We start from the raw sequence: 25711 nt of genomic DNA, 5'->3' as shown, positions 1-25711 counted from the left end.
GCTCCAAGAAGTCCTCCAGCGCTATGGTAATGGTTAACCAGATAATTCATTTAGGGGTGGGAATAGAAAACAGTCAGAAGTTAAGTCTATCTTCTGGTCTGGTTTTTGCCCGCGCGCCGTCAATGAGTTGAATTCATTCATAGCAGGACTCAGAATGGAGGGGACTTTGCAACAAGAGAAACAAGAGTCGGAATATGAAAATCCGAATGAGGAACAAGGTGAGCTTTTTATGTTTTTTTTCTCCATTTGAAATTAAGTATTTCCACACTAGAAAGTTGAGTTCGTTTGCATACAGTGAGGTCTCTTAAGGTCAAGTCAGACACAAATGTTTTAATCCATATCTAAACTGTGCAAATATAAGACAAGTTTAATCTATCTGTGTTATTGTATTTTATAGTTTTGCCATGCTGGAAGAAAACATGTTTATCAAAGACAAGCTTCACTCACATCTGCCTGTCGTGTGTAAAAAAATGCTGCTCTGCATATCTATCATTTCATACTGTCCTTTTGAAAAATGGTTCCTCTGATTGGGTTTTTGTGTTTTAGGCGGGATCCGTCGACGATTGAGGGACAGGGATCTTCTCAGGAAGAGAAAGGCTGAAGCAGAAGAAAAGGAAACTAACCAGTGGGTTTTGGGGTAAATTTATAGAAAAACACAGCGAATGTGTTTGAATGTTAGTGCAGTTATCTAAATTCACAGCTCTGTTCACTTGGAGCTATCATCAGTGTAGACAAATTCTACAAATTCAAGTAGTTAAACACCAGAGTAATGACTGTAAATAACTGTTTTAATACTTTTTAGTCTCAGTTAGTGAGGCTTTATTTACTGGCGTTATAAAACACTGTGCTTCACAATGTGAAAACATTATCAGCTGCTTATCACTCCACTGCTTTATATTGAATGTGGAGCGAGAGGCAACCAAAGGTTGCTCTGGTGTTTCAATTGACGCCCCAGATCCAGGTCAAGGACTTTGTACTATTAGCTTTGCAAAAGTAACACAAAGAGCTAATATCAATGTCCACTGTTGTTGAGGTTGATTACAATTGTTGTATTTTCAGGGTGGAGAGCCAGAGGAAAAGACCAAGGGCCGGGGACAGGAGTGGTGCAAAGAAAAAAGGAAGGCCCAGGAAGAGTGAACCCACGCCGGAGATATCTGTCATTCAGGAAGAGGCAGCAGCGCCTCAGGAAGCTCCTGCAGTAGTGGTGGTGCCTGAACCAGCTGAGGTCATCCCAGCTCAAACATCAGGCTCTCTACCCCCCTTACGTGCTGTGGAGTCACAACCAGCATCTGTCCTCGCTGCTCCTACTCCTCTGCCAGTGTTTGGATCCATCCAAAGCCCTTTGTTTGCTCCTACTCTGACCCCTTCAGCTCCTGTAATCCCGACTCCAGCCCTGTTTTCACCCTCAGTTCCTGCTCCAGCTCCCACCAAAGATATAGATACTGCTCCGATCCCTGTTCAAGATCTGGATCCAGCTCCAGATGCTGTTCCAGCCCCAGTCCTGACCCAAGTCCCAGATCCGGCAGCTCCTGCCCCTCCTGCAGCTCCCCCTCAGGTGGAAACCCTTTACGTAGAGTCCCAAGACAGTGAGCCCTTTGTCCTGATTGAGGATTTGGGCCCAGATGAGGAGGAAGACCTCCGTCTGTCTGAAGACAAAAGAGCTGATGAAGGTAAGAAGCAGGAAATGCAGACTGCCATGCTGACACATGAAACATTACTTGGTTTTAAAATGACCTGTATCCTGTCTGTCTGTCTTTTTAGATATGAGTGGGACACCATCGATCAACGTACCTGAACAAAACAAAATGTTCTCCACCTTGTCCTCGCCGCCTCCTCCACAAGAATATCTCCCAGGAAATTCATTCTAATTATCTGAAAGACACATTTCAGATTCTGCCTCAATTCATAAACACAGAAACCAGACTACATCCTTTTTGGTTACAGTTTGTGTCTGAGTATTATTCTGGTTAGTGTGCAGCTTGTTGTTTGAACAGAACAAACATTTTGAGCATATGCATCGCTTTTTTTGACAAATGTATGAATTCAAACCAAACCTGTACGCTTATTTATTCTAACTCTATTTTGTATTTTGCATTTAGCAAACAGCAAATTAAGCTTTTATTTAAAAGTAAATAAGTATGAATTGATGGTAATTATGCATTCATAATTGTGGATTTATTTGACTGAATTTTGTAAAAGTTGTTTTTTCATCTAATAAAATACACTGCCAACAATCATCTTGACTGTGGTCTCTATTATCTGTGTCATCCATGATGTACAATGTGCAAATGTGACGTATCTATAGATTTTTATCCCTCTAGATGCTATTATATATTTTTTGATGATCTATCTGTTGTAAATTGTATGGTTAAGAGAAATAGAAAAATAAACATAGCAACTCTATCAATAATCTCTTCTTAATGCTCTGGTCGGTGAAATTAAAAAGTACATTTCATTACTGCTCACAGTGAACAGAACATCTGTATGCTTGCGCTTAATCAGTGCCTTGTTTGTTAAGGCCTATAACATCTGTACTGTTGACTGTTTGTAAAACAGTAATTTACTTAATATCATACAGAATATACAGGTGGGGAAAAAGAAGATTGTCTACTAAAAGTAACAATACCAAAATGTAAAAATACACCAAAATGCATTGAAAATTATTATTATCAGCAATGTGAAGTATCTAACAGAAACTGCAGCAGAATGGCAGTGTAATATTAATATACATTATAAGATTATCATAAATTAGCAGGTAACAATGGTATTTGGAGTATTTGGGTCCTCTATTCAGTCAAAGTACTCATACCACACTGTGGAAATACTCCATTACAAGTAAAAGTCCTGCATTTACATGAGTTAAAGTATGTAATATGTATGTTGTGTGAATGTATTTATTATTGTACTATTAAATCAGCAAGATTTATTTACTTAAAGTATCAAAAGTAAAAGCACTCCTGCAGAAAAATGGTCCATGTTAGTGTTTTACTATTATATATGATCTTTTTGGATTAATATTACTGCAGAATTAATGTTTATGTTGTATTTTACTGCTATAGTTGTTTAAGTTAATTGTATATGTACATTGTTAAGCTTATTCATGAGAATTTCTAATAGTTTATTTCTCAAGTAAAATACTTGAGTAAATATACCCAATCACACGTGCCACACCGGTGTGTAAGCAGCATTTGAATGTTACAGCTGGTGAGGTGAAGCAAATTGTAACTACTTACTTCCATTTCATACTTTATACTTTTACTCCACGACACCTCAGAAGCAAATATTGTACTTTTTTACTCCATTACAGTTATCTGACAAATTGCTTGTTATATACCACTAGTACTAGTAATATATTAAATCTTCACCTCAACCAACTACAGCAGCAAAAATGCTAATTACACATGAATGCATCAGTAAAGATAATAATAATACAATATATAATTGTAAAACACTCACAGGGATCATTTCTCAGTATGAATAATATGAATACTCTGTTATTTTTTGATACTTTAGCAAGTACATTTTGCTGATAATACTTTAAGTTTAATAAAATATGATCAACTTTTACTTTTAGAAGAGTGTTTTTTATTTGTATTTAGTCTGTTATTAGTGTGTTACCTTTACTTAAGTAAATGATCTAAACACTTCTTCCAAACTACAAGATAAGATAAGATAAGATAAGATAAGATAAGATAAGATAATAGTTTATTGATCCCACAATGGGGAAATTCACTTGTTAACAGCAGCAAAAAAATAGAAACCAAGGAGGGAAACACAAGTGTACATATTTACAAAAAGTACTAAAGTAGAATGTGCAGATTTAAGAATGTGCAGATTTAAGAATGTGCAGATTTGCGAAACAAGTACTAAGGTAGAACATAAGCGAAACAAAACAAAACAAAACAAACAAGAACAAAAAAATAGCAATGGGACATGAACAGGAGACTACAACATGATCAGCTGCAGGTGTTGTAAAGTCTCACAGCAGCCTGCAGTCTATAACACTGTTATTACATTGCAATATGTCACACTATATTTTGTATGCAAAACTAGAAGTAGTTGAGTAAAAGTCAAAATAGAGTAAATTCCCTCACTGACTGTATTTTGTGACTCTGCATTTATAAATAAAGTTTTGTTTAAAACAAAAAATAGTAAACAATGAGTGACATAACTCTCGGCTGCCCTCTGCTGCCCTGCAGCATTACTGCACAGTAATGATGACTTTGCAACATTCATGCGTCATTTATGAATCGTGAGCTGTGAGCTAGTGTTTACTAATCACGTGCACGTTGCAAAACAACTGACGGTGTGAACACAGCACCACACAACACAACACGCAGGATGTGAAACATTCACACACACACACACACACACAAAAAGCTGCACACTGCTCAGAGGCTGTCACGGGAAACACTCCCAACAGGAAGTTGTACATGGTGGACTTCCGCACCAGAGGAGCTCCCACGTGTTTCTTCATCAGCGTGCGGTTTGCTGGTGTTAAACAGCGAGCTTAAAAATCGACTCGACCAGGGCTGTGTGCTGCTTTTATTAGAGTAACATGAGTCCTCTGTGCGACCGCTGCGGCGAGCACGTCGACAGACTCAATCAGCAGGTTTCTGTGATGAGGAAAGAGATCAAGAACCTGAGGTATGAGAGTATATGAATCAACCTTTGCAGCAGCTTTGCATTGGAGTGCATTGAATTCACTTGTGTCTCTATCAGACAGATGTTGGACAGTGCAGTCAGAGCTCATCGCAAACATATGACATCTATTCAGACTGCTGTGTCAGAGCTTGGACTCTGTGAACCTGATAAAGACCAGAAACCAGCACTGCCTGCACCAGCATCATCACAGGCTGCATTAGAGAAAGGTAATGTTGCTTTAGTGAAGTCACCCACTTCCTCAGTAAACAACATCCAACCAAACAGTGTTAACATACAGTGTTGTTGCACTTTATTCTTGAGGATCACATCGCATGAGATAAGATAAGATGGAACTTCACATGTCCACATCTATTCATTTTATCTATTCAAATGTCAAGTTACTTTGTTGATTGTTGGTTAGTAGTTGAGTCATTTAGTCCTCTGTAAGTCGCTTTGGATAAAAGCGTCTGCTAAATGCAATCCAATGTAATGTAATTTAAATGTGACTAAAATAGTAAAAAGATGTGGTGACATCTTCAAATTTCCTGTTTTGTCTGACCAACAACAGATATTATTTACAATAATATCTATTCACTACCACACAAAGGCTAACACTCGCCTGTTATATTAAAGTTTTTATTATTTTAGCAAGAGATAAAATTCAGTTGCCAAATGTATCATTTCCATTTGAAATAGATTTGGTCCCCAAAATATTAAATGATTAAATCTTTTTTTATTTTAATGTTTGTCCCAACAGTGTTGCACGACGGGGGGAGAGTAGCACAAGTGACCCTTGATCATTACCGAACTATATATTCTCACTGTCTAACCACGGACCAATGTCCTATTTTTATTTTGGAGTTTTTAAGAATACTTTTGCTAAAACAACACATAAATCTGTTAATTCCAACTTTATTGTGACACTTAAACAGGACTCTTTCTATTTAATCTGCACAGATTCTTCTAATTAGTTCCTTATATTCTTATTTAACAGTTGCTCAGAGGGATCTTTGTCTCTTTCTGCCCTTTCAGTTTCATTTTACAGCATTTTGTTCTTCTTGTACAAAACATTACTCATTTTGCAAACCCTTCACGCCATCTGACTGTGCAGAATCAAGCTTTTTTGGCAGGCGACTCCTCATTTTCTGACTAATCAATTAATTGTTGAATCGTTTCAGTACTAAAATAAATATGTATACTGTATGTACAGCATATATTATTTGCATATACAGAGTTCAATAAAATAAAAGTAGAAAACAAACCCACATATGGCATAAAGAGAGGAAAGCATGAGCGAAAGTGCATTGTACTGATTACAAACAGTGAAGGAGGAGTGTCTGGTAATCTGTTACAGATGTTATGAATCAAAGCAATATTTTTACCTGTGTAACTTTCCAGGAAACATCCAGACAGTCCCGATTGGTTACATCAGTTCCTGTTTCTCTGTGAAGAATGGGACCCCCAGACAGCCCACCATTTGTGGCCCCTCGAGGGCAGAACTGCGCATCCAGCAGAGTGTCTTCAATAACCCTGAGCACGCTCTGGTGGGCCTGGAGCATTACTCCCATGTCTGGTAGGTCACATACTGCATGTTTACACTCCAGTTCACAGTTTGGGGTCGCTATCACCCAAAATATTAACCAGATTGTGATGACTCAAACAGGACAACATTCACCTCATTGAAGTGCTGTAGCTTCAATATGATGACTGTGTGTTTTTGACGACAAACTTTATTTTATTTCTACTTTCAGGTGTTGTAATCAGATTGGCTCAAAGCATTAAAACTTGTTCAAATGTATTTTTATTGATCTTCCCTTGCATGAATGAGGTGTCCTTTCACTTGTCTAATATGAGTTTAAAAAATAATGTGAGACCTTTATTCTGATGAAGGACTTTATATTTTATAGTAAATTAATTTTCCTTCTAACAGAAGCAATACATGTCTACACTACAGCAATACATGCCTGTCTACACCACGTCCAAAGCCACCTCTCTGAACATACAGACTTTGTATATCAGCTCTTTGCTTCACGTCATTTATGGGTTTTCTCCATTTATCCTCTACAGGATCATCTTTCTCTTTCACAAAAATGGCCACCTGAGTTACAAAGCCAAAGTGAAACCTCCCAGACTCAACGGTCAGAAAGTTGGTGTGTACTCAACACGCAGTCCACACCGACCAAATGCTTTGGGCCTAACTCTAGCTAAACTTGATAGAATCGTAGGTGAGTGTCAACAACAATTTAGAAATCTAAATGATCAGCTGTCGGATTTAACCGCAAATAAATAAATGACTGCTGGATACAAACAAATGCATTCCTACTTTTATTTTCTAGGTGATACAATACATCTGTCAGACATTGACATGATTGCTGGTACCCCAGTCCTGGACATCAAACCCTACATCCCAGAGTACGACTCCCCCCATACCAGGATGGGCATGGACTCACAGCCTTATGATTCAAACACAGACCAGCCTACTGCGTCACTAGATGAGACAACAGATACGTTAAACATCCGTGAAGACGCAGATGCTCAGTCAGACCTTGAATGTGAAAAACCTGATGATTTCGGCAGTAAGGAGTGTGAAGCTGATGTTCCGGTCACAGATTCAGCTAAAGTCTGCGCTCAGTTTTCTCTCCACAAAGCGCTGGAGGGCGTCAAAGCATACGTGACCCATGATGACCTGCGCCAGGTGAGCTGTGAAGGCAAGGATCAAGTTTCAGACTCTCCCAAAATAAAACCACCAGAGTTGACAGCAGAGCACCCTTGCTATGGAGAAGAGGCCTACAGCACCATTGCTGGCTGGATCAGAGAGCCTCCTGTTGGGAGTCTGGAGGTGCGCTTCACCCCTCATGCTGAGAGAGAGTTGGCAGAATTCCTTCCCACGCACCTGTCAGGTAAGGCAGACTTGTATATGATTTATGATGCAATTGAGCTCAGAGAAAAGGTGATGTTTGTTGTACTTTTCTCCACAAGAGGGCAGTGTTATGAAGGAGATGAGTATGAAAAACAGTCATTCACAGTATAACATAGGGCTGCCTTGTGTCACACAGAACCCTCTGAGAGTAAGAGACCCAGGTTCAAGTTTCTGCGCAGTCCAGAGGAGGCTGCCGCTGCCATCAGAGGGGTGCTGTCAGCCGACCCACGGTCAGTCTACAGGAGGACACGCTGCAAAGACAAGCTCTTCTTCTTTACCCTTGACACAGCAGACGTCACCTGCTGGTTTGGACGAGGCTTTGCTGAAGTGCTGCAGGTCCGACCAGTTGAGCAACATGTTGCTTCGAGCTGAGAAGCCCGCTCGGTGAAAGTTTAGGAGCTGGAAAGACTCGCATGTGCAGAGAAACAAAATCAGAGGCTGTCTAATGTTCCTTGACTGACAAATGTGTGTTTCAGGGTTAAGATCGTTTAGACTCAAAATCAGACATATAAGATGTGGGAAGTTTAATTTTGTGTAAATAGATTAAATAAAAGATTATTTAAACTAATTCTTTTAACTTTTTTGTCCTTGTTTTGCTTTATCACTGACAGGAACCTGTAATAGTGCAGGAATGGTAGATAATGTAATTCATTTCTACAGCTTGGTCCAGTACAAATGATCTAAAGATATTAGTGATTGTACAAATTCAGTAAATTATCAAGTTCTTCTCATACACTACTGTATAAAAGGCCTACCCACTGGTGTCGTCTACACCAGTTTAGTAGCATTTAATATCACTGTTAAACACCCGTGTTTAAAAGTTTGTTCTTAAGGTGTAGGAAGTAGTTTTTTTTTTAATGACCTAATCAGAAGTAGGTGGCACTGAGTAATATGATACATATATAGTGGGGGTAAAGGATAATAATAATAATAGTGTTATTTTCATGTTAAATTATAAATTCATTTATATAGAAGTTTCAGTTCAGTTTTCGGATTTTATTTACAACTTGTGGTAATGGTGCTAGACATAGAAGATAAAAAATAAGCTAAAGAAATGTAAAAAAAATGTACTACTGTGTAAATGTATATACAAATATTTAGGAGGTATCACTATGAATAGATATAAACAGGATAAAATACACTGTTTAAAATATGAAAAAATGATTGAGAGTAAGAGTAAAGTGTACACAGAGGTATTGCACAAAAGTGCCAGTCCTGGTGCAGACACAAGACTATTAATCAGTCAATCAATCAAATTTTATTTGTATAGTACAAAGTCACAAAGTACATTTGCCTCGGAGGGCTTTACACTCTGTGCAGGGAGTTACACCCTCTGTCCTTAGACCCTTGGTTCAAGTGAGGAAAAACTTGCCCACAAAAAACCTTTAACAGGGAAAAAGGTGGAAGAAACTTCAGGAAGAGCCACAGGAAATCAAATCAACACAAACATACTGTACAATTACAATGAATGATAAAATGATTACAGTAGCAGTGGAACCCGTGATAGAGATAGAGAGACACAGATGCACAGCGGCAGCAAATCATTAACTAACTATAAACTGTAATGGAGATATGGTAGCAATAATGACAGCTGTAATATGTGTAGTGGACGTCATGCAGGACCACAGCAGCGGCCACGATCCACGAGAACCTGCTGGACGACAGAGCACAGAAACTCTGGGGAAGAAGTTTAGTTAGTTACATGCATTAATGAGACATGTATGTTTACAGATGGTGGTGGTTGTTATGGAATTTTCTATCCTCAGGTTACACGAGGTCACGTGTGGGCCTTGAGGTCCTCGGCAGTATTAATTGTTTGTCTTTGACTAGGTGTCACCATATCTGAACACTGTGGTGGCCGGGGTCGAAGAGACCTATTGCTGCCTTCCTAGTCATAATAGATAGCTTGCCGTTGATGTTCCAATCTGCGTAAACAGACATCTGTGTCTCTAGATTAGAATATGCTGACAATAACACCTGCATGAATAAAAATATTCTCTTTGACTAATTTTGGGCATGTAGTATTTGTGGTGTTGTGGGTTTGAAGTCTATCCAACAGCACGAGTTCTGCAGAATGTGAGACCGACTCAGGCACTTCTGATGAACTTTGAGAGTGTCTCTAATTCTCCTTGGCGTCAATAAATAATACAGCATAAGACATCAGAGGCTCCTAAACACTTTGTTCCTTCCTGACCTCACCATTGACCTTTGACTTCAGCAATTTCTCCACAACAGTGGTAATGGTGATGGAGAGAGATAGAGAGATGGAGAGAGAGAGAGAGAGAGAGAGAGAGAGAGACTAGACTAGACATGTTATGTCTGTATAACTGTAGACAGGGGCGCCGTATAGGGGGGAAAAGTTAGGACAGTTAAAAAAATCTGCTGTTCTCATTGTTTTGAGACGATGATATTAATTTATTATGATAAAAAATGTAATATATCTTTTAAGTTCGTTCACTTTTCTTTTTTTTTAAATCGTTCATTAATGTTAGGAGAATTTTCCATTTTGAAATTTTACAATAAAAATACATTGATACTGTAAAAAATGGCCTTTAGCACATTTTTATGGTGGATTTTAATCTTGCATCAAATAGTGAACTGCACTGCATACTGTATACATGCATGTACAAATCACCAGCAGTAAATATTGTGCTACTACTAGTATTGAACTACAAGCCTAAGCCTTTAATTAGAGTTATGTGAAGCTTTTGATGGGATAGTTAGGTCCTAGAGATGTGCTAACAACAGCTGCACAGAGGGGGCCCAATTTGATTTTTTTGTCATGGGGCCCCAAATTCCTGGCGGCGCCCCTGACTGTAGAGACCTAAAAGGCAACGCGACCCTAAAAAACGCCCTGGTGTAGTGACGCTAGCGTCCTGTTGGAGGCAGCAGTGAGTGCAGGGCGCAAAACAAGTCACAGAACAAGCGAAGAAGAAGAAACGGACCAATCACAGAGCTGACATTTGTGTTTTGAATTTTTTGCGGTTGCTGTCAGCTCGACGCTGCGTGTGTTTACGCTGTTTATCGGCACTTTTACAGCGCTGGTTAAAGTGGTGACAGCTGGAAGGTAAATGTGCTTTTATGTGATTTCACGGACTGCCTCGCGTTATGTATTTAGCTTGGTTGTTTAAAAAAATGTTCGTTATTTGACGCTGTGAAATGTGTGCAAGCTCACGTCAGGTAACGTAACTTACGTAAACCAACGGCTTTCATAAACTAGGAGTTTGTTAGTCTCCGCATTTGCTAAAATTATATTTAATAAGACATTGTGTGATAATTTAGTGTTGTGGCTCGGCAGGTTTGGTTATTTGAGCTCATGAATTCGTTAATAAGCCAACTTCTAACCAACTGACAGTAACGTACATCCATAAGTAACGTAAAGTCAGTAGCTTCCTCTCCTCTCCTCTGTGAAACTACTTTTTAAAAACACGTTTAACAGGAAATTATTTGTCTTTATTTGTAGCTGTGAAGCCAACACTCCAGTGCAATGTCCACCAGGAGGTCAAGTTCCAGTGGGGAAGGCTTGGTAAGACTTTTGTGCTCTGTTATGTGTTGTTTGAATCACGACTGAACAAAGCTGATAATGTTTTTGTTTTTGACTCCTGTTGATGTTTAGCCTTCAAGCAGATGTGGCGAGCGGACCCCTCTGAGAAGTCTGGACAATGAAATGCTGCATCTGTCGACTCCATCATCGAGGTTTAAATCAAAATCACTGCTCAGTGCAGACGTGAAAACGACAAAGGTGGGTTTGTATGTAATATTTAGAGGTTCTTGTCAAATCAAATCAGATTTTATTTGTATAGCCCAAAGTCACAAAGTACATTTCCCTCGGAGGGCTTTACAATCTGTGCAGGGTTTATTCATAAAGTTTCAGTTCAGTTTTCTGTTTTTATTTACTAGTTGTGGTAATGGTGCTAGACATAGAAGATAAAAAAATAAGCTAAAGAAATTTGACACAAAACACTAAAATTATATTAATAAAATATAACAAATTTAAAAACATGTACTACTGTGTAAATGTGTCAAGTGTATATATATACATATTTGGGGGGTATCACTGTATGAATAGATATGAACATACAATATAAACAGGATAAAATACACTGTTTAAAATATGAAACAGTGATTGAGAGTAAGAGTAAAGTGTACACAGAGGTATTGCTCAAAAGTGCCAGTCCTGGTGCAGACACGAGACTGTCAATCAATCAAATTTTATTTGTATAGCCCAAAGTCACAAAGTACATTTGCCTCGGAGGGCTTTACAATCTGTACAGGGAGTGACACCCTCTGTCCTTAGACCCTTGGTTCGAGTGAGGAAAAACGTGCCCACAAAAAACCCTTTAACAGGGAAAAAAGGTGGAAGAAACCTCAGGAAGAGCCACAGAGGAGGGATCCCTCTCCCAGGATGGACAGACGTCCAATAGATGTCACGTGTAGAGGACAAATCAACACAAACATATTGTACAATTACAATAAATGATAAAATGACAATGAATGATAAAATGATTACAGTAGCAGTGGAACCTGTGATAGAGATAGAGAGACACAGATGCACAGCGGCAGCAAATAATCAACTAACTATAAACTGTAATGGAGATATGGTAACAATAATGACAGTAGTAATATGTGTAGTGGACGTCATGCAGGACCACAGCAGCAGCCACAATCTGTACAGGGAGTGACACCCTCTGTCCTTAGACCCTCTTATGTTGTTTTCAATGTGTTTTGTGACTTTTTCCTAACCTTTCATTTATTTATATCAACAGGGCGATGTTCCTCTTTGTGCCCCAGAGTGCCACTTGCAATCTCCTCCATCCACCAACATGATACAAACCAATGCTTCCAGTATTGATGTGGCAGCATGTGGACTTGGAGATGTAACATTTAAATCCTTCATCTGTGCTGGTGGTGAGGTTGAGATTGCAGGCTCTTCCATGTGCGCAGAAGAGAGTATTATTTTGCCCAAGGATCAAGCTGTTCAAAACACATGCCAAGCAGAAGATACAGTCATCTCTGACAGTATGATAGTTCAGTCATGCAGTGACCACGTAGAACACCCGTATCACAATTTGGAAACGATAGATGCTTCACGAGGCGACATCAACGACGACTTGGATGATAAACGTGCCGCACAAGATCTCAGAGTTTTTCAGCATGACGTCACTTGGAAATCCTTTGTCTGCGATGGCGGTGAGGTAGAAGTTTGCGATGTCACCAGACTACAAGATGAAACAATTCCTCTGCCCAAAGCACAGCTTGACAAAGCTTTACAAGACAACAGTTTGAATTCAACAAATCTCTCTGTCTGTGGCCAACCATGTCAAGAGGAACATGCAGATCATCCATACTGTAGCGGTGGAGCTGGCGTTCATGTCATCGCCACATTCTCTGAAACCACAAATGGTTTTGAAGAGCCCGCTAATGCACTGAGTGATATAACCTTCAAGTCATTTAACTGCACTGGAGGTGAGGTTCAAATTTCAGATGGCACTAGACTTGCAGATGAGACTGTCCCTCTACCAGCTGACCAAACTGCAGCCTGTAGTGAATCATTCAGCTATGGTACAGATCCAAGCATGTTAGCCAATGACCAAAATGTGCAAAAGTGTGACGATCGCTTTGACCACCCATACTGTAACATTGAAAGTTTTCCATCAAGCCTAAGTGGCAACATTGCCATTACCCAGGAACCAATACCATTCAGCCTTGATGGCATGGATGAGGTTAAACAGATTAGTTTGGTGGTACCTGATAGCCAGACTGGCAGACAAGAGAGTATTACTTTCAGCTCTTTAATCAGTGCCCGGGTTGATGTTGAAGTATCAGATGACACCCAAATGTCTCAGAAGACTTCCGCTCTGCCTGACAACCACGCTGTGATGTGCCAGTCCCTGGATGACACCAGTGTACCTACTTCCGTTACACAGGATCACATTCAGGATCACTCCGAACAACCTAACAGTCGTGGAGACAATGATGAAGTGGTAGATACTGATCCACCAACTGTCAGTACATCTTCATTGGCGCATTCTCAAATGCACGAAACATCAAAAAAGGACTCGGTACATCCTGAAGACAGTGCGTTGCCTTCAGCACTTCATAGGAGTGAGTCTGCACTCTCAGCAGAGACTCCTACACCTGTGGACGTGCATCTGGAACATGTCTCTCAAGTGCACAATGGCAGTGGACCCCCTGAATCCAGCGAGGCAAAAGACAGCGCTCTCGGTTCATCCGGAAATGTACCTGTTCTTTGTAACTCTGCAGAAAAACCGAATGCCAACCACCTCCCTGATGTTTTGAAAGTGCTGTCAGAGTGTCACTCAGTAGCATCAGCTTTGCAGATTGGGCTCCTCAGTCCTGTTGTTAGGAGAGCCTCTCTATTTGCTTTAAAGGCTCATAAGGGTCCTCTAGTGGACCAGTTTTTGGCTGACGATTCTGCTCTGGAGGATGAAAAGAGCTTGGTGGCTCCTGTTAACATCGACCCCACCGGGTTATGGGCAGAAAACTTGGAGAGTCCCATGCCACATCCTCTTTTTAACTCGACAGTGTTAGGTTGCAGGGCCCAGACAGGCCCAGTTGAGGATGTAGGCGTCGGGCCTTGTGCAGAGCCACAGCCTGAAGTGGAGAAGCCGGTTCTGGATATCCCTTTGATTCCAGATGGTCCCCTACAGCAGCAGCTTCGGCAGATGGCAGAGTTCCTCTTCTTGGCCTCAGGAAAGATGGGTCCCACTGCAGCCTCTGCTCCTGTTTTCCCTACTGCTGCAAACACGGTCCCATCAACAAGAACTGCTCCTGCAGAATCCCACAGTGTCTGTGTGGGCACATCTCCTATCAAAAGGGTAGAACACAGCGTTAATACATCTGGCCAGTTTGAGAGAAAGAGGGAGTTCTCTGTAGCTGACTCCTGCACTCTGACTGACCCTCTCCTGTGGAAGTAAGTGCGGCCTCTAGAATATTTATTTAATAAGACTTAGGATTCATAACTCAGCTTTCTGTGTTCTGTCTGCCCTCCCCTCACTGTTTTGCTTCTGTTCACGTGCTCTCAGTGTGCCTCCAGGCAGCCTGGAGGGTCTACCCAGACAAGAGCTGGAGCAGAGGTTAAGGTCTAGCATGATCATGGTGGAGGCTCTGGTGCAACAGTTGGCTACAGCCAGGATACACGGACGTCCTTCTGTAGGCCCTGCGCCTTCAGATCTCAGAGAGAAACTAGTGCAGACAGACCACACTGAGCTCAGTCAGGTAAGGACACTGAAAACATTCAGAGTTTGCACTTTTGTAGATTTAATTCTTTCACTATAAAAGACCAGTGTGTAGGATTTAGTGGCATCTCTCGCCTCACTCTCGCCTTCCTCACACGAAGGAATAACTACAGTGTCTGTTTTAACTAATAAAAACATAGTTATGCATCTTATATTTCATTTCTGCCATAAATCTGACACACTGCACTTTTTAAAACTTATTTTAGTTCATTACTCACATCTCTATCTTGTTTTTATATTTTATATAGACCACATTGCACAGAGACTTATATCTGGAGGCTCTGAGCAGGATTAGTGAGTTGGAGCTGGACGGCAGTTCCCTACAGAACCTCATCCAGTGTATGCAGGACATGAGGGCCAACATGGTACGACGCAAACTGATGACTCATATATGCTATGTTGCAAAATTCTTTTAACTTCATTAACTTTGATAACAGTAAAGTGTGTATTTGTCCCAACAGACGACTTTAAGTTGTGACACAGATGCTGCTCTCTTGAACATGAGGAAAATAGGAGACGTCGTCAGAGAGGACCATCAAAGCCTTGTTTCACATGTATGTAAACATGTTTTTTAATGTCTTTGCCATCTGATATCGGTCGCATGGCTTTGTGTTATTATCCAGTATGTTATGTATGAATTGATGTTTACTGTTTTTATGTGTGTTTAGTACGGTCAGATGAAATCTTTATTTGAGAAAACGAAGGAGACGCAGACGGTGATGATGCAGAAAGTCAAAGATGCTCTTCACCAAAGAGATGACATGAGGGCAGGGATGGAGGAGGCCTTCACAGCCAAGGAGGCGGTAAGCACAGTCACAAATCTCTAAATTGTTAATGTGACCGTAGCAGTTTAATGGATGTTTCATTTCTTGCTCCATCACTATTCCAGTCCTTGTTCAAGTGGCTGTACTGCAGATTGAAGCACAAAAAGAAATTTGGGTTTATTTTTCTTTTGAAGAAGCTAGTATTTCTAAAATCCAGGGATTTACTTTGTCATGCTTTTGTTGTAAAAAGCTCAGACAAAATAATAATGAATTCCTGTGCTTCTATTTGATAAGGAGCAAATCCAGCCTCTTTATCTTTAACGGAAAGAGAAAAGTGTACCTGACATTATTATGGAGAATGTCCAAACTGCTTTCTAATGTTATTTTTTTGACATGAATCACCAGTCAAGTCAGATTTTATTTCTATAACCCCAAAATCATAAATCACAATTTGCCATTGTACAACATCCTCTGACACTTAATTGAGGAAAAACTTCCCAAAACCCTTATTAATGGGCAAGAGTCACGGATAAGTGATCTCTTATCTCCAGGGTGGACTGATATGCAATGGATGTCACGTGTGCAGAACAGACCAACTCTATAAAAATATAACTTTTATGCAAAAGAGATGTTTTATGCTTTTATCATGGCATTCTTTACCCAGGAAGATAAGTGTGTGTCTGGTTGTCTGTTTCCAGGCCTTCAGTGTGTGTGAACAGCTGAGGACGCACTCTGCCACAGAAATCTCAGAGCTGGAGAGGATTGTAGGTTCTCAGCAAGAACTATTAGCTGCCTTAAACCAGACGTACCCAGAACAGGTAACGAAGAATGTGCAAAAGCAAAACAGCTTTGTTAAATCTATCCAGAGTAACATCCAGCAATGTGTTTCAATGGTGTTTTTTTCCCCCTTCTCTATTAACACAGGTTGCCTTAAACCAGGCCTACAATGAAGCGCTGAATTCTGCTTCTGATGTTTTGTCCACAACCATCGAGGAACAATCCAGTTTGATGAAAGAAGTATGTCCAGTAAATCTTTGTAATCAAATTACCAAAAGTCACAATCTGTTGGTCGCTGCAAAAGTTAAGATGAGCAGAAAGAAGCATAAAATTGTGTGACAAAGAGCTGTCTAATCATTTTATTCCCTTATACTCTACGGTTGAATGATGGCAGCATTTACATCTCTGTTTTAAATCTAACAGTGCTCATTATACTGATGTCTTTGTGTGGTCATTTCTCCACAGCTCTGCAGAGTCAGAGGTCTTCTGCAGGGCACTGCTCCCATCCTTCTGGGGCTGAATGAGAAAGCAGCTGCTGCTTTGAGAGAGCGGGACGAGCACATCTCTGCAAGAAACCAAGCTGTGGAGGAGAGAGAGCAGGTCTGCTGTCTGTGTTTTAATTGGAACACTTGGCACTGAAACTTTTTTCTGTTTGTGTCTACTTGTTTGCTTTTATTTAAATGAACTTGTACTCAACAGATCGAAGAAGAATGGAACCAAACTAATTTGAATCTCCAAACTGCCAGAGAACAGATTGGTGATTTAAATCTGCAGGTGACAATCCTGACATCAGGTATGAAATCGAATGCTTCGAACATTTAATTCAGCCTCTTTTCAAACATTTGTGTAAAGTCGGTATGGGTTTCATACAAAAACATTTCATTAAATTTCAGAGATGGGTGTGCTGCGTCAGAAGCTAACGGAAAGAGATGAGGAGAGGGGTCAGCTGGAGAGGAAGGTGACGGAGCTGTCTGCCACTGTCTCCTCCACTTTGGCCTCCTACACCTTCCTGGAGCAGGCCCTCGGTGCTGAGACTACAAAGTATGATTCCCACAACCGTACTAATCTGTCAGTGACATGCATGTGCTCAAGAATATAACAGGGAAGCAATTTCCATTTGGGGTGACGTTGCTTGAAGAAGCAAGAAATGCTCACTGAAGTGAGGCATCCAGGTGCTAAAAATGTTGTTGTTTCAGGTTGCAGCAGTCCTGGAAGGACATCCAGCAAGCCAATGACAGAGGAAATGAGTGAGTGTCAACAATGGTTATGTGTACTCATTAAGGATGAAGGAGTAATTTCAACATTCAAGATCAAGTTCTAATGGCTTAATGGTTTGATCTTTGAAGTTCTGAGCAAAACCAATGAACTGTTTTTATTTATTTGGATAGTAGGAGCCTTATCCACATACAGTATATGAAGAAACAAATATCTCTATAAGAGTTTGAACTACTTGAATAATGATACAAGAAGTGAAGAATTGGACCAATAGACAACCGTGTTGTCTGAGAGCAAAACATCTACAAATACTACCTAAAACACTGAAACTCATACCACTGCCTGTGTTTTGTCTGCGTCCAGGTTGGAGGCATCACTGGGTCAGTCGGAGCAGCAAGTCTCTGAGTTAAGTCAGGCTCTGGCTCAAAGCGAGGAGCAGCTCAGTCAGCTGCAGGTCCTCACACAATCCCAGAACAGCGAGATCCAGCAGCTCCAGGATCTTTGCACACAACTCAGCGGTGTCCGGGAGATGAACGAGGTACACCTGCAGTACTTTTTCAGATTCGTAATTTTTAATATTTCTGTGACTAAAGCCACATTTTTTGCCTCAATATTTTTCACGTTAATTTCCCCAGTCTGGATGTAGTCTGGTTAGAAAAACTTGAATCTGCTGTCTTTGTTGGCAATTATTTTCTGCCCTGAAAAACACTACCCTGAAGTCTTAGAGCGCTGTAAGCTGTCCTGATGACAAGACATGAAATGTTCACGACACAGATTTATTCATTCATGCTGGAAGGATGCTGTCATCATGGAAACAGAATGTCTGGTCTAATTTCCTGTCTGTGTGTGTTTCAGTTCCTACAGATGGAGAACGAGTTGGCGAGGGAGCAGATGTCTGAAAGCGAGTGTATGCTGAGGGCTAACCTGCAGGGACTCCGGGAGAGGAACATCCAGTGTGAAGACCTAAAAGGAGAACTTGGTCAACTTCAGTAAGTTTCAGTTAACAACAAACAGATGAATGTGTTGCTGTTATATCCATGTGCTTGTAAATAATGTTGATCCGATCTGTTTTTTTGCTTTGCCCACAAAGCTCTTTACAATATGTAATATGTTTTAAATATTGTGTTTGATGCTATTCATTAAATTTGTTAAACAGAATGTTTTCTTTGTGTGAATGAAGGTAGGTGCATATTGAAAATAAGTCCTATCTTGGCATTGATCTTACATACATTTATTAAAGTTTTCCATGGGTAAACAAGTCTGCACTCTATAGATGTGCGGGCAGCTGTATTCAAGCTTCAACGTATCCGATGCTAAACTTCCTACAAATTGTCTTAAAGCTGTGTCTGTCTGTAAATTAAATAAATTAAATGATAACGTCTCTGTCTGTGTCTGTGCGTGACACAGACTTGAGAACAGAAGTTTGCAGGAGCAGCTGGAAACCACAAGGTCAAAAGCCAGTGAAACCCAGCTGGAGCTCGAAGAGAAACTGGCACAGGCAGTCACTGAAATTACTTTGCTGCATCACACACTGAGAGGACTTACCAACGAGCTACATGCAGCTCTCAAGGACCAGGTAACACATAAGAACCAACACCAGATTTCACAGATACACAGATACAGCATGCAAGGCTATAATCGTCTTTCTACTAGTCTCAAGGTTCAGTTATGAGAGAAACGCTTTTTGTCTTACTTTTCAGAAACCAGAACCACCGAAGGACAAACAGTCTCAGTCAATCCACAGTGTGGAGCGTCGTCACCCCTCCAGCTCCTTTGTGGACAGCATCATGGTTGCGTTGACCTCTGAGAAAGAAGAAGACGTCAACACAGAGTCACCTCCTGGACCAGGTACTTTAGCTCACACGTGTCTTAAAGTGAGACGAGGATGAAACCTGTCATAGGTTTCATTTGCTCATAAAAACAGCCAAAACTTAGTTTCTATTATTCTTTTAACCATGAACACAATTAGCAACTTTCTGACTGCCAGTGATGCTGGTTGAACTCGTGCTTATGATCAGTCTTAGCGGGTCAAGGTGTATCATCCAACCTCCCGTCATGATCCTCCTCTCAACCTGGGTCAAACTCATGTTAAACACTTGCACTTCTTGAGTGATCTTCTGCTTCTGTTGGACATGAGTGTTGCTATAAGAATCTATGGACAGTGAGACCCAGAGATACACCTGTGACAGCTGCTTGGTTTGAATGTCATATATACACGTCTCCTTTAAGAAAGGGGGTTTACATATCATCTTTTAATGGAGGGCTAAGAGTCCATTTACCAAGCAGGAGGTGGTGGTGATGATGATGTGTTCTCATGCTGTGATAAGCATTGTTTTCTTCAATGCATCAATATTATCCTTGTTTTTTTTACATTATGTGATTATCATTGCACAGAAAATAAACAGGGACGTAATTTTCTGCCTATTTTGGTAGAATGCACGGCTTAAATTGCCAACAGTATTTTGAATGAAGATGTCTCAGACTAATTTTAAAGAGACTGATTTGCAGAACTAGCGTCTTGGTTACAGGGACCATAATTGCGTGCATACATGTGGAAAATCTAATTACACGCCTCAAACTCCTTTTCAAAGAGGGCTTTAATGACTCTGAGCACTGGAAAAAATCTAAGTTATAGTTCACTGTCTCCTCAGACACGACTGAGCCACAGTGTGAAACTTTGTTCAGTGAGACGAGCGCCTTCACCCGCATTGCAGCCGTCACCCCTAAAAAGAGTTTGAGCACAGTAGAGTTTGAGCCCGAGGAGGACGAGCAGAGCAGTGTGGCCGAGCTGTTCGCTGACCTGGGCAGCACCGTCACAGAGCTCGTCAGCACCCTGACGATGGTGCGACAGCGTAAAGACGCTCAGCTGGAGGAGCTGCACAACACCATGTAAGTACTGGAAAATGTGTGCGGGGTGATGATGTAAAAATCTAATCTAATCCGGACTACTAAATCCAGGGATGCAACACTTTTTGATAACTTTTGCTTGATAAATGACTTGAAAATGGACCAGTTTTAATGAAATTAAAAGTGGTGTGTGTGCTTTGTCTTCAACATTATCTTATTCGTTGTTCCAGCTGTGGCCTGCAGGTGGAGCAGCAGGCTGCAAACAACAGACACCAGGCGGAGGTGTTTGAACTGAACCGTCAGCTCAGCTCTCTGAACAGCCTGGTTGAGCGGGGAACTCAGGCACTGCAGCAGAAAAGTCAGGTAAGAATGACTGTACAACGCCTCGGTGTTGACATGTGAGAGAAAACAAAATTCAAAATAGACCGATGGGAATTTTTTTGGGGGGGGGAAGTTCCTCTAAAGATGTTTCTCTTTTCACAGGATGAGAAAACTTTGTCAAAGCTGATGTCAGAAATACAAGAGACCCAGGAAATTCTAAATAAACACAAGACTGACAGTAACGTGAGGCACAAAGTCCATATATAAATATATATTTATTCTAAAAACACTGAATACATTTAACTAAATGCAACAGTCCTTTTTTATTTGTCAAATTTTTTTCACAGGAATTGCGGAAGGAGGTGGTTGAGCTCCGTCGCTCTCTCCAGCAGTCGAAGGTGGAGTCTCAATTCCTGCGGGAAGAGTTGAGAAAAGCTCGTGGGCACTCGGCTCCTCCAGCACATTTCATGGAAGAGAAGATCCAGTTATTGAAGGAGGTATGTTCCTATATTACAGTGTGAGAACTGCCAGATGCTGTATATTTGTTATAGCATTTTTTAGGATATATCTGAGCATATAACACTTCAGGTTTAATGTTTTAAATTGAATTTCCTTGAACACGGTCTCTGATTTCCTCTGTAGGTGGAGAGACTGAAGTCGAGTCTTCAGGAGGTGGAGCAGGCCAGAGTTAAACTCCTTGAAAGAGCCAAAAGACACGTAAGTATCTGCTTGATGTATTACAGTAATTACTGATACTACTGCATACATGCTAACCTCTTTGTTTATCTTCATACCTAATCAAAGGGCTAATTAGAAGTCATATAAATGAGATTAATAAATCATGATGTTGTCTTCCACAGCAAATTATCCACCAGACCAACCAGCAGAAAAGTGAGAATGAACTTCAGATGTTGAACAAAATGATCAATAAAGTCAGAGAGGTGAGAAATGCTTGTCATATCACTTTTGTGCCTATTATGTCCTGTAAATATGTAATGTATATGTTATGTATATGTTATGTATATGTTAAGCATGTATATTTGAGTTAATTCATGTTTTCTCCACGCAGACTTTGCTGTCTTTGCCGGAAGTCGTGAAGAGGAGTGAACAACTCCAACAGCTTGTTGAATACATCGGCTGACATGTTTTATTATTGTCACATGTTTTTTTTTTGTATTTATGTCTGTGTCGTGTTGTAGCTTGTCCCAGCTGTAAGTGTTTTATTATATTTTTTGTGATTGAAATAAAACAAATTGTTTTGTTCCTGTTATACCGGTGATCTTTTTTTTTTTTTTTTTTGCATTTCAACAGTAAAGGCAGAAATAATGTTTAATATTTAAAACACACACATACACAGGGACTAATAGTTTCTCACATAATATACTGAAAACAGATGTGTGTCGCTCCAAGTTGTGCAGTAAATATGACACTTTTTTTCCCCTAGTGTCAGATGTCATGTGTAGGTGTTTTGCACCTGGTGGTAATTTGCTTTTATTAAAATTTTATGCATTCATGTGCCGAAGCACAGTTTAATATCACGGTCCAGTATTTAGTTCAAACCATCAGATGATCTGTTGAGTAGAAATGTGTTCGTAAGGTAGCTGAACGCCTCTTGCACACCTCTTTGATAGTTTGAACTGGCACACATGTACTGTAATCCTATTGTTCAATTGAAATTAACCTCAAATGTGGTTGGACAGGCTCCTGAGCAATTAAAGATTAACATTCACAAAATGTTACACAGTCGCTTTCTGTCTATGTGTAATGTTAACAATAATAATGAGGTATACCACTGTAGGCCACATTTTAGTTTATTTAAATCTCTGTGCCATTTGCTCAAGCTATTGCTTGTATAATTTTACAATATAAAAAGTGTGTCACTGTGAAAAGATTCACCCTAATTCTATAATAGCCTATCATTAAAACAGAACCAAAGCCAGTGTTTATCAAACAAATCTTCTGTCACATTCATCCCGAGTGTGGTTCTTTTAATATTTAACCAATTGTCCTTTTGAAATTATTATAATGTAACACTTGCTGATTACTGCTATCCTCGTTTAATCCGCAGATTTTAAGATTCTGCGGCTCTCAAGAAACTCCTTTCAACTTAGGATCCTTTCTTGAAAAAGTCATCTGTCAGCAATGCTTCTTTTCTGATAGAAAATTCAAGTGTCTTCACCATAATGAAGCGTTTCCATACGAGTCTCGTCTTGTCAGATATGCAGACTTTGTGTAAAAGGAGGTTTCTGGTGTTGAGATGAAGGACTTGCACCACTTAACTTTATCGGCTGAAATATTGTGTTACAAGTCAATTCATTTTCTTGATTAGTGGATTTGTGTGGTAGATTAACTGTGTCTGTCTAAGTCTAAGTGCTGTGTTGATGTCTGGGCATGATAACTGAGGTCGGTCATGGTGGCTGGTAATACTGTGGCTCCAGACTACACTTCAAACCAGCTGAGCTGAAACAGCAAAGAAAGCAACATAAACACAAAGGAAAAAATATGTTGGAGGTTTTTTGGGGGGGGTTCCAGGTGACGTATGTCTCAATCTGTCTTATTTTTTAAAATATATTATAGTTGAATTCTTTTCAGATATAACTCATATAACTCCAGTCTGCGGCTAATTCATGTCAGTCTGCTATAAATAAAAATTTCCTCCTTGGGACATAATAAAAATTTGGTATGGGGTTTCAGGCATAGTTGCAGCAATAATACATCAATAATTTAAATATTTTATTCTTGACGAACAAAGGTGCTGTATAATTCCGTTTATTTTCCAAAAAAAAAAAAAAGTCAACCTAATATGCATTTTCATTTGGCAACAAAATACATGCAAATATACTAAAGCCGATGTTCTTCATACAAGCCACACTTTTATTTATTTATTTTTTTGCAAAGCCTATGACCATAAAGCACAATAATTTATTCTAACGTTTCAAAGTCTGTCACTTAAACTCACCAGTAATGTAAATATTAAACTTGCACATTCAATTCATGACCAACAAATAATAAAAGAAAAAAGAAGAAGAAGCTTGCAACCACACACACACACATGACACTGGATGAAGCTTTACACTCTCACATGCAGTGAAGAGGCCTCGACATTAAAAATCCAAATTTATAGTTTGTATCTCAGAGTAAATAACCATCACTATGGAAAATGGGTTGTATGGTTAAAGCGGTAAATCACAGTTGTGTCAAAGAAGGTTTTTTTTTTAAATCAGTCTGTTTAATGTCTGGCTCACTTGGTGCCGCGTCAAGTCTCTGTTCACAATGAGATGCTCGGATCTAGATTCTCAGTAGCTTAGATGGCAGACACAAACCTGTCCATATTCCCTGGGTACGTGGGGTGTCTCAGGTAACCCCCGGTGTTGGAGATAGGACCTGCAGCACTGCTATACTGGGAGAAAGAGCCCAACTGCACTGGGGAGACCCTGCCATAATGGTCCATGGGCTCTACAGACCCGTGGGCTGAAGAATGGAGGCGTCCTGTCACTGCGTACCCCTGGGTGTGGCCCTGTCCATACGAACCCTGGTGTGCATGGTGGTGCGGGTGGCTATTCGGCCCAGAGTAGGTGAACCCGGGATGCGTAGAGGAGCGGGATGCTCCTCCACATGGTTGGCTTTGGAAAGCTGGGGCTCCCAGGCTGCAGGGATTTGATCCATTTGGTAGTCCCTCAGGACTGAAGCTCCGGTTCGGCTGCTGCATCACCTCTGGTCCTTGACCTCCGAGCACACTGGCTGGAGTCGGGTGACCTATGATGTTATTGATGCTGAACATGCGGGTCTGACCAGGTCCAAACCCAGGTGGAGATGAAGAGGGGTAATAGGCAGAGGGCAGCTGCTGCCCGTATGTTGGACTTACTGTCATGTTGGGGTAGACTGAGTTGGCATATGCAGCTGATCTGGCAATCTGGACAGGAGAGAAAACTGGTGTCTCATGGACGTATGAGGTGTAAGTGCTGAAGTCACAGCGCTTAAACCTCTTCCTGCGCCTCAGGAAGCTTCCGCTCTCAAACATGTCCTCTGCGTTTGGGTCTAGAGCCCAGTAGTTGCCCTTTCCTGGCCGTCCCGGCTCTCGAGGAATCTTGATAAAGCAATCATTGAGAGTCAAGTTATGGCGGATTGAGTTCTGCCATTTCTTTGAATTGTCTCTGTAGAAGGGGAAGCGCTCTGTGATGAATTTGTAGATGCCCCCCAAAGTCAGCTTGCGGTCAGGGGAATTGGCTATGGCCATGGAAATGAGCGCTATGTAGCTGTAAGGGGGTTTCCCTCGCTGGAGAGGTCTCTTCCTCCTTCGACCTCTGGGCTGCTCCTCTGTCTGCGTGGGAGGGTTGGAGACAGATGAGGTGTCTGCTGGAGAGTCCTTCTCCACTTTGACCACTGGCATTGTCATGGAGTGTTCAAACAAATGTCCTGTTAAAGACAAATTATGAAGTGAACTTACTGCAAATGCTGCACAGCGTGTACTTCCACAGTTTGGATAAAGTTCCCTGAGGAGACTGATTAAATCCTGTCCAGTGAAAAATCAAAACAAGAGATCAGCCCAGCACACAATCCTGCTAGAAAGATCACGCTTGTTTCACTGTCTCTGAGTCCAAATCCCGAAGATCTTCACCTGCCGTGGAAGTTTAATTTGCTTTTTTTTTCCAAGAGATCCTGCTTCATGAAATGCTGCGCTTATTCCTGCGGTTTGCTGTCAAGGTTAGGTTGAAGAGTTAAGGTGTGAGAGCGCCATGCGTGGTGTTTAAGGTGTGTGTCAGAATGAGTCACACAGTGTTACCTGAAGTGTATTACCTTGACAGAGCACCTGAGGGGCCACACCCCTAGCATCACATGCTCTCGACATACCTCAGCTTTATAAGGGTCTATTGTTCAACAAAGTCTGCATACTTTGTGGTGGAAATGTCTAAACATAAAACTCTAATTTCTATTTTGAGGATGTGTAGTTAGTTTAGTTTGTG

The 25711-nt window shown here is 40.7% G+C and overlaps 4 protein-coding genes across 6 annotated transcripts; 3 read left to right on the top strand and 1 right to left on the bottom strand.

The window, feature by feature from the left end:
- Nucleotides 1-2234, top strand: hemgn (hemogen). 2 transcript variants are annotated; one of them, XM_010743861.3, is made up of 4 exons: nucleotides 1-218; nucleotides 547-637; nucleotides 1060-1670; nucleotides 1762-2234. In XM_010743861.3, exons 1-4 carry the CDS (start codon nucleotides 155-157, stop codon nucleotides 1866-1868), a joined length of 873 nt encoding a protein of 290 aa, XP_010742163.2. In that variant the 5' UTR covers nucleotides 1-154; the 3' UTR covers nucleotides 1869-2234. The 2 variants fall into 2 exon arrangements, with proteins under 2 accessions (XP_010742163.2, XP_010742164.2); XM_010743862.3 differs by having other exon boundaries at nucleotides 3-218; nucleotides 547-625.
- A 2178-nt stretch (nucleotides 2235-4412) lies between these two features.
- trmo (tRNA methyltransferase O) lies at nucleotides 4413-8121 on the top strand. 2 transcript variants are annotated; one of them, XM_010743863.3, is made up of 6 exons: nucleotides 4413-4647; nucleotides 4723-4871; nucleotides 6043-6217; nucleotides 6712-6869; nucleotides 6981-7544; nucleotides 7701-8121. In XM_010743863.3, the coding sequence occupies exons 1-6, from the start codon at nucleotides 4559-4561 to the stop codon at nucleotides 7934-7936; spliced, it is 1371 nt and encodes a 456-aa protein (XP_010742165.3). In that variant the 5' UTR covers nucleotides 4413-4558; the 3' UTR covers nucleotides 7937-8121. The 2 variants fall into 2 exon arrangements, with proteins under 2 accessions (XP_010742165.3, XP_019111574.2); XM_019256029.2 differs by having other exon boundaries at nucleotides 4532-4647; nucleotides 4727-4871.
- Nucleotides 8122-13597: 5476 nt separating this feature from the next.
- On the top strand, nucleotides 13598-22017 carry spag5 (sperm associated antigen 5). Its single transcript, XM_027283544.1, has 22 exons — nucleotides 13598-14498; nucleotides 14611-14803; nucleotides 15072-15188; nucleotides 15285-15377; nucleotides 15492-15626; nucleotides 16286-16405; nucleotides 16512-16604; nucleotides 16830-16964; nucleotides 17064-17157; nucleotides 17258-17405; nucleotides 17561-17611; nucleotides 17943-18117; nucleotides 18435-18568; nucleotides 18987-19155; nucleotides 19280-19427; nucleotides 20231-20468; nucleotides 20657-20789; nucleotides 20910-20990; nucleotides 21095-21244; nucleotides 21390-21464; nucleotides 21608-21688; nucleotides 21817-22017. The coding sequence occupies exons 1-22, from the start codon at nucleotides 13600-13602 to the stop codon at nucleotides 21886-21888; spliced, it is 3534 nt and encodes a 1177-aa protein (XP_027139345.1). The 5' UTR covers nucleotides 13598-13599; the 3' UTR covers nucleotides 21889-22017.
- A 1937-nt stretch (nucleotides 22018-23954) lies between these two features.
- foxe1 (forkhead box E1) lies at nucleotides 23955-25478 on the bottom strand. The gene has a single exon (XM_010743865.3). The coding sequence runs from the start codon at nucleotides 25141-25143 to the stop codon at nucleotides 24052-24054; it is 1092 nt and encodes a 363-aa protein (XP_010742167.1). The 5' UTR covers nucleotides 25144-25478; the 3' UTR covers nucleotides 23955-24051.
- Between the last annotated feature and the right edge of the window lie 233 nt (nucleotides 25479-25711).

The sequence above is a fragment of the Larimichthys crocea genome, chromosome X (genome assembly GCF_000972845.2).
Source record: "Larimichthys crocea isolate SSNF chromosome X, L_crocea_2.0, whole genome shotgun sequence".
Taxonomy (NCBI): Eukaryota; Metazoa; Chordata; class Actinopteri; family Sciaenidae; genus Larimichthys; species Larimichthys crocea.
Note: the sequence above shows the minus strand (reverse complement) of the source record. Positions and strands in the feature narration are given on the sequence as shown.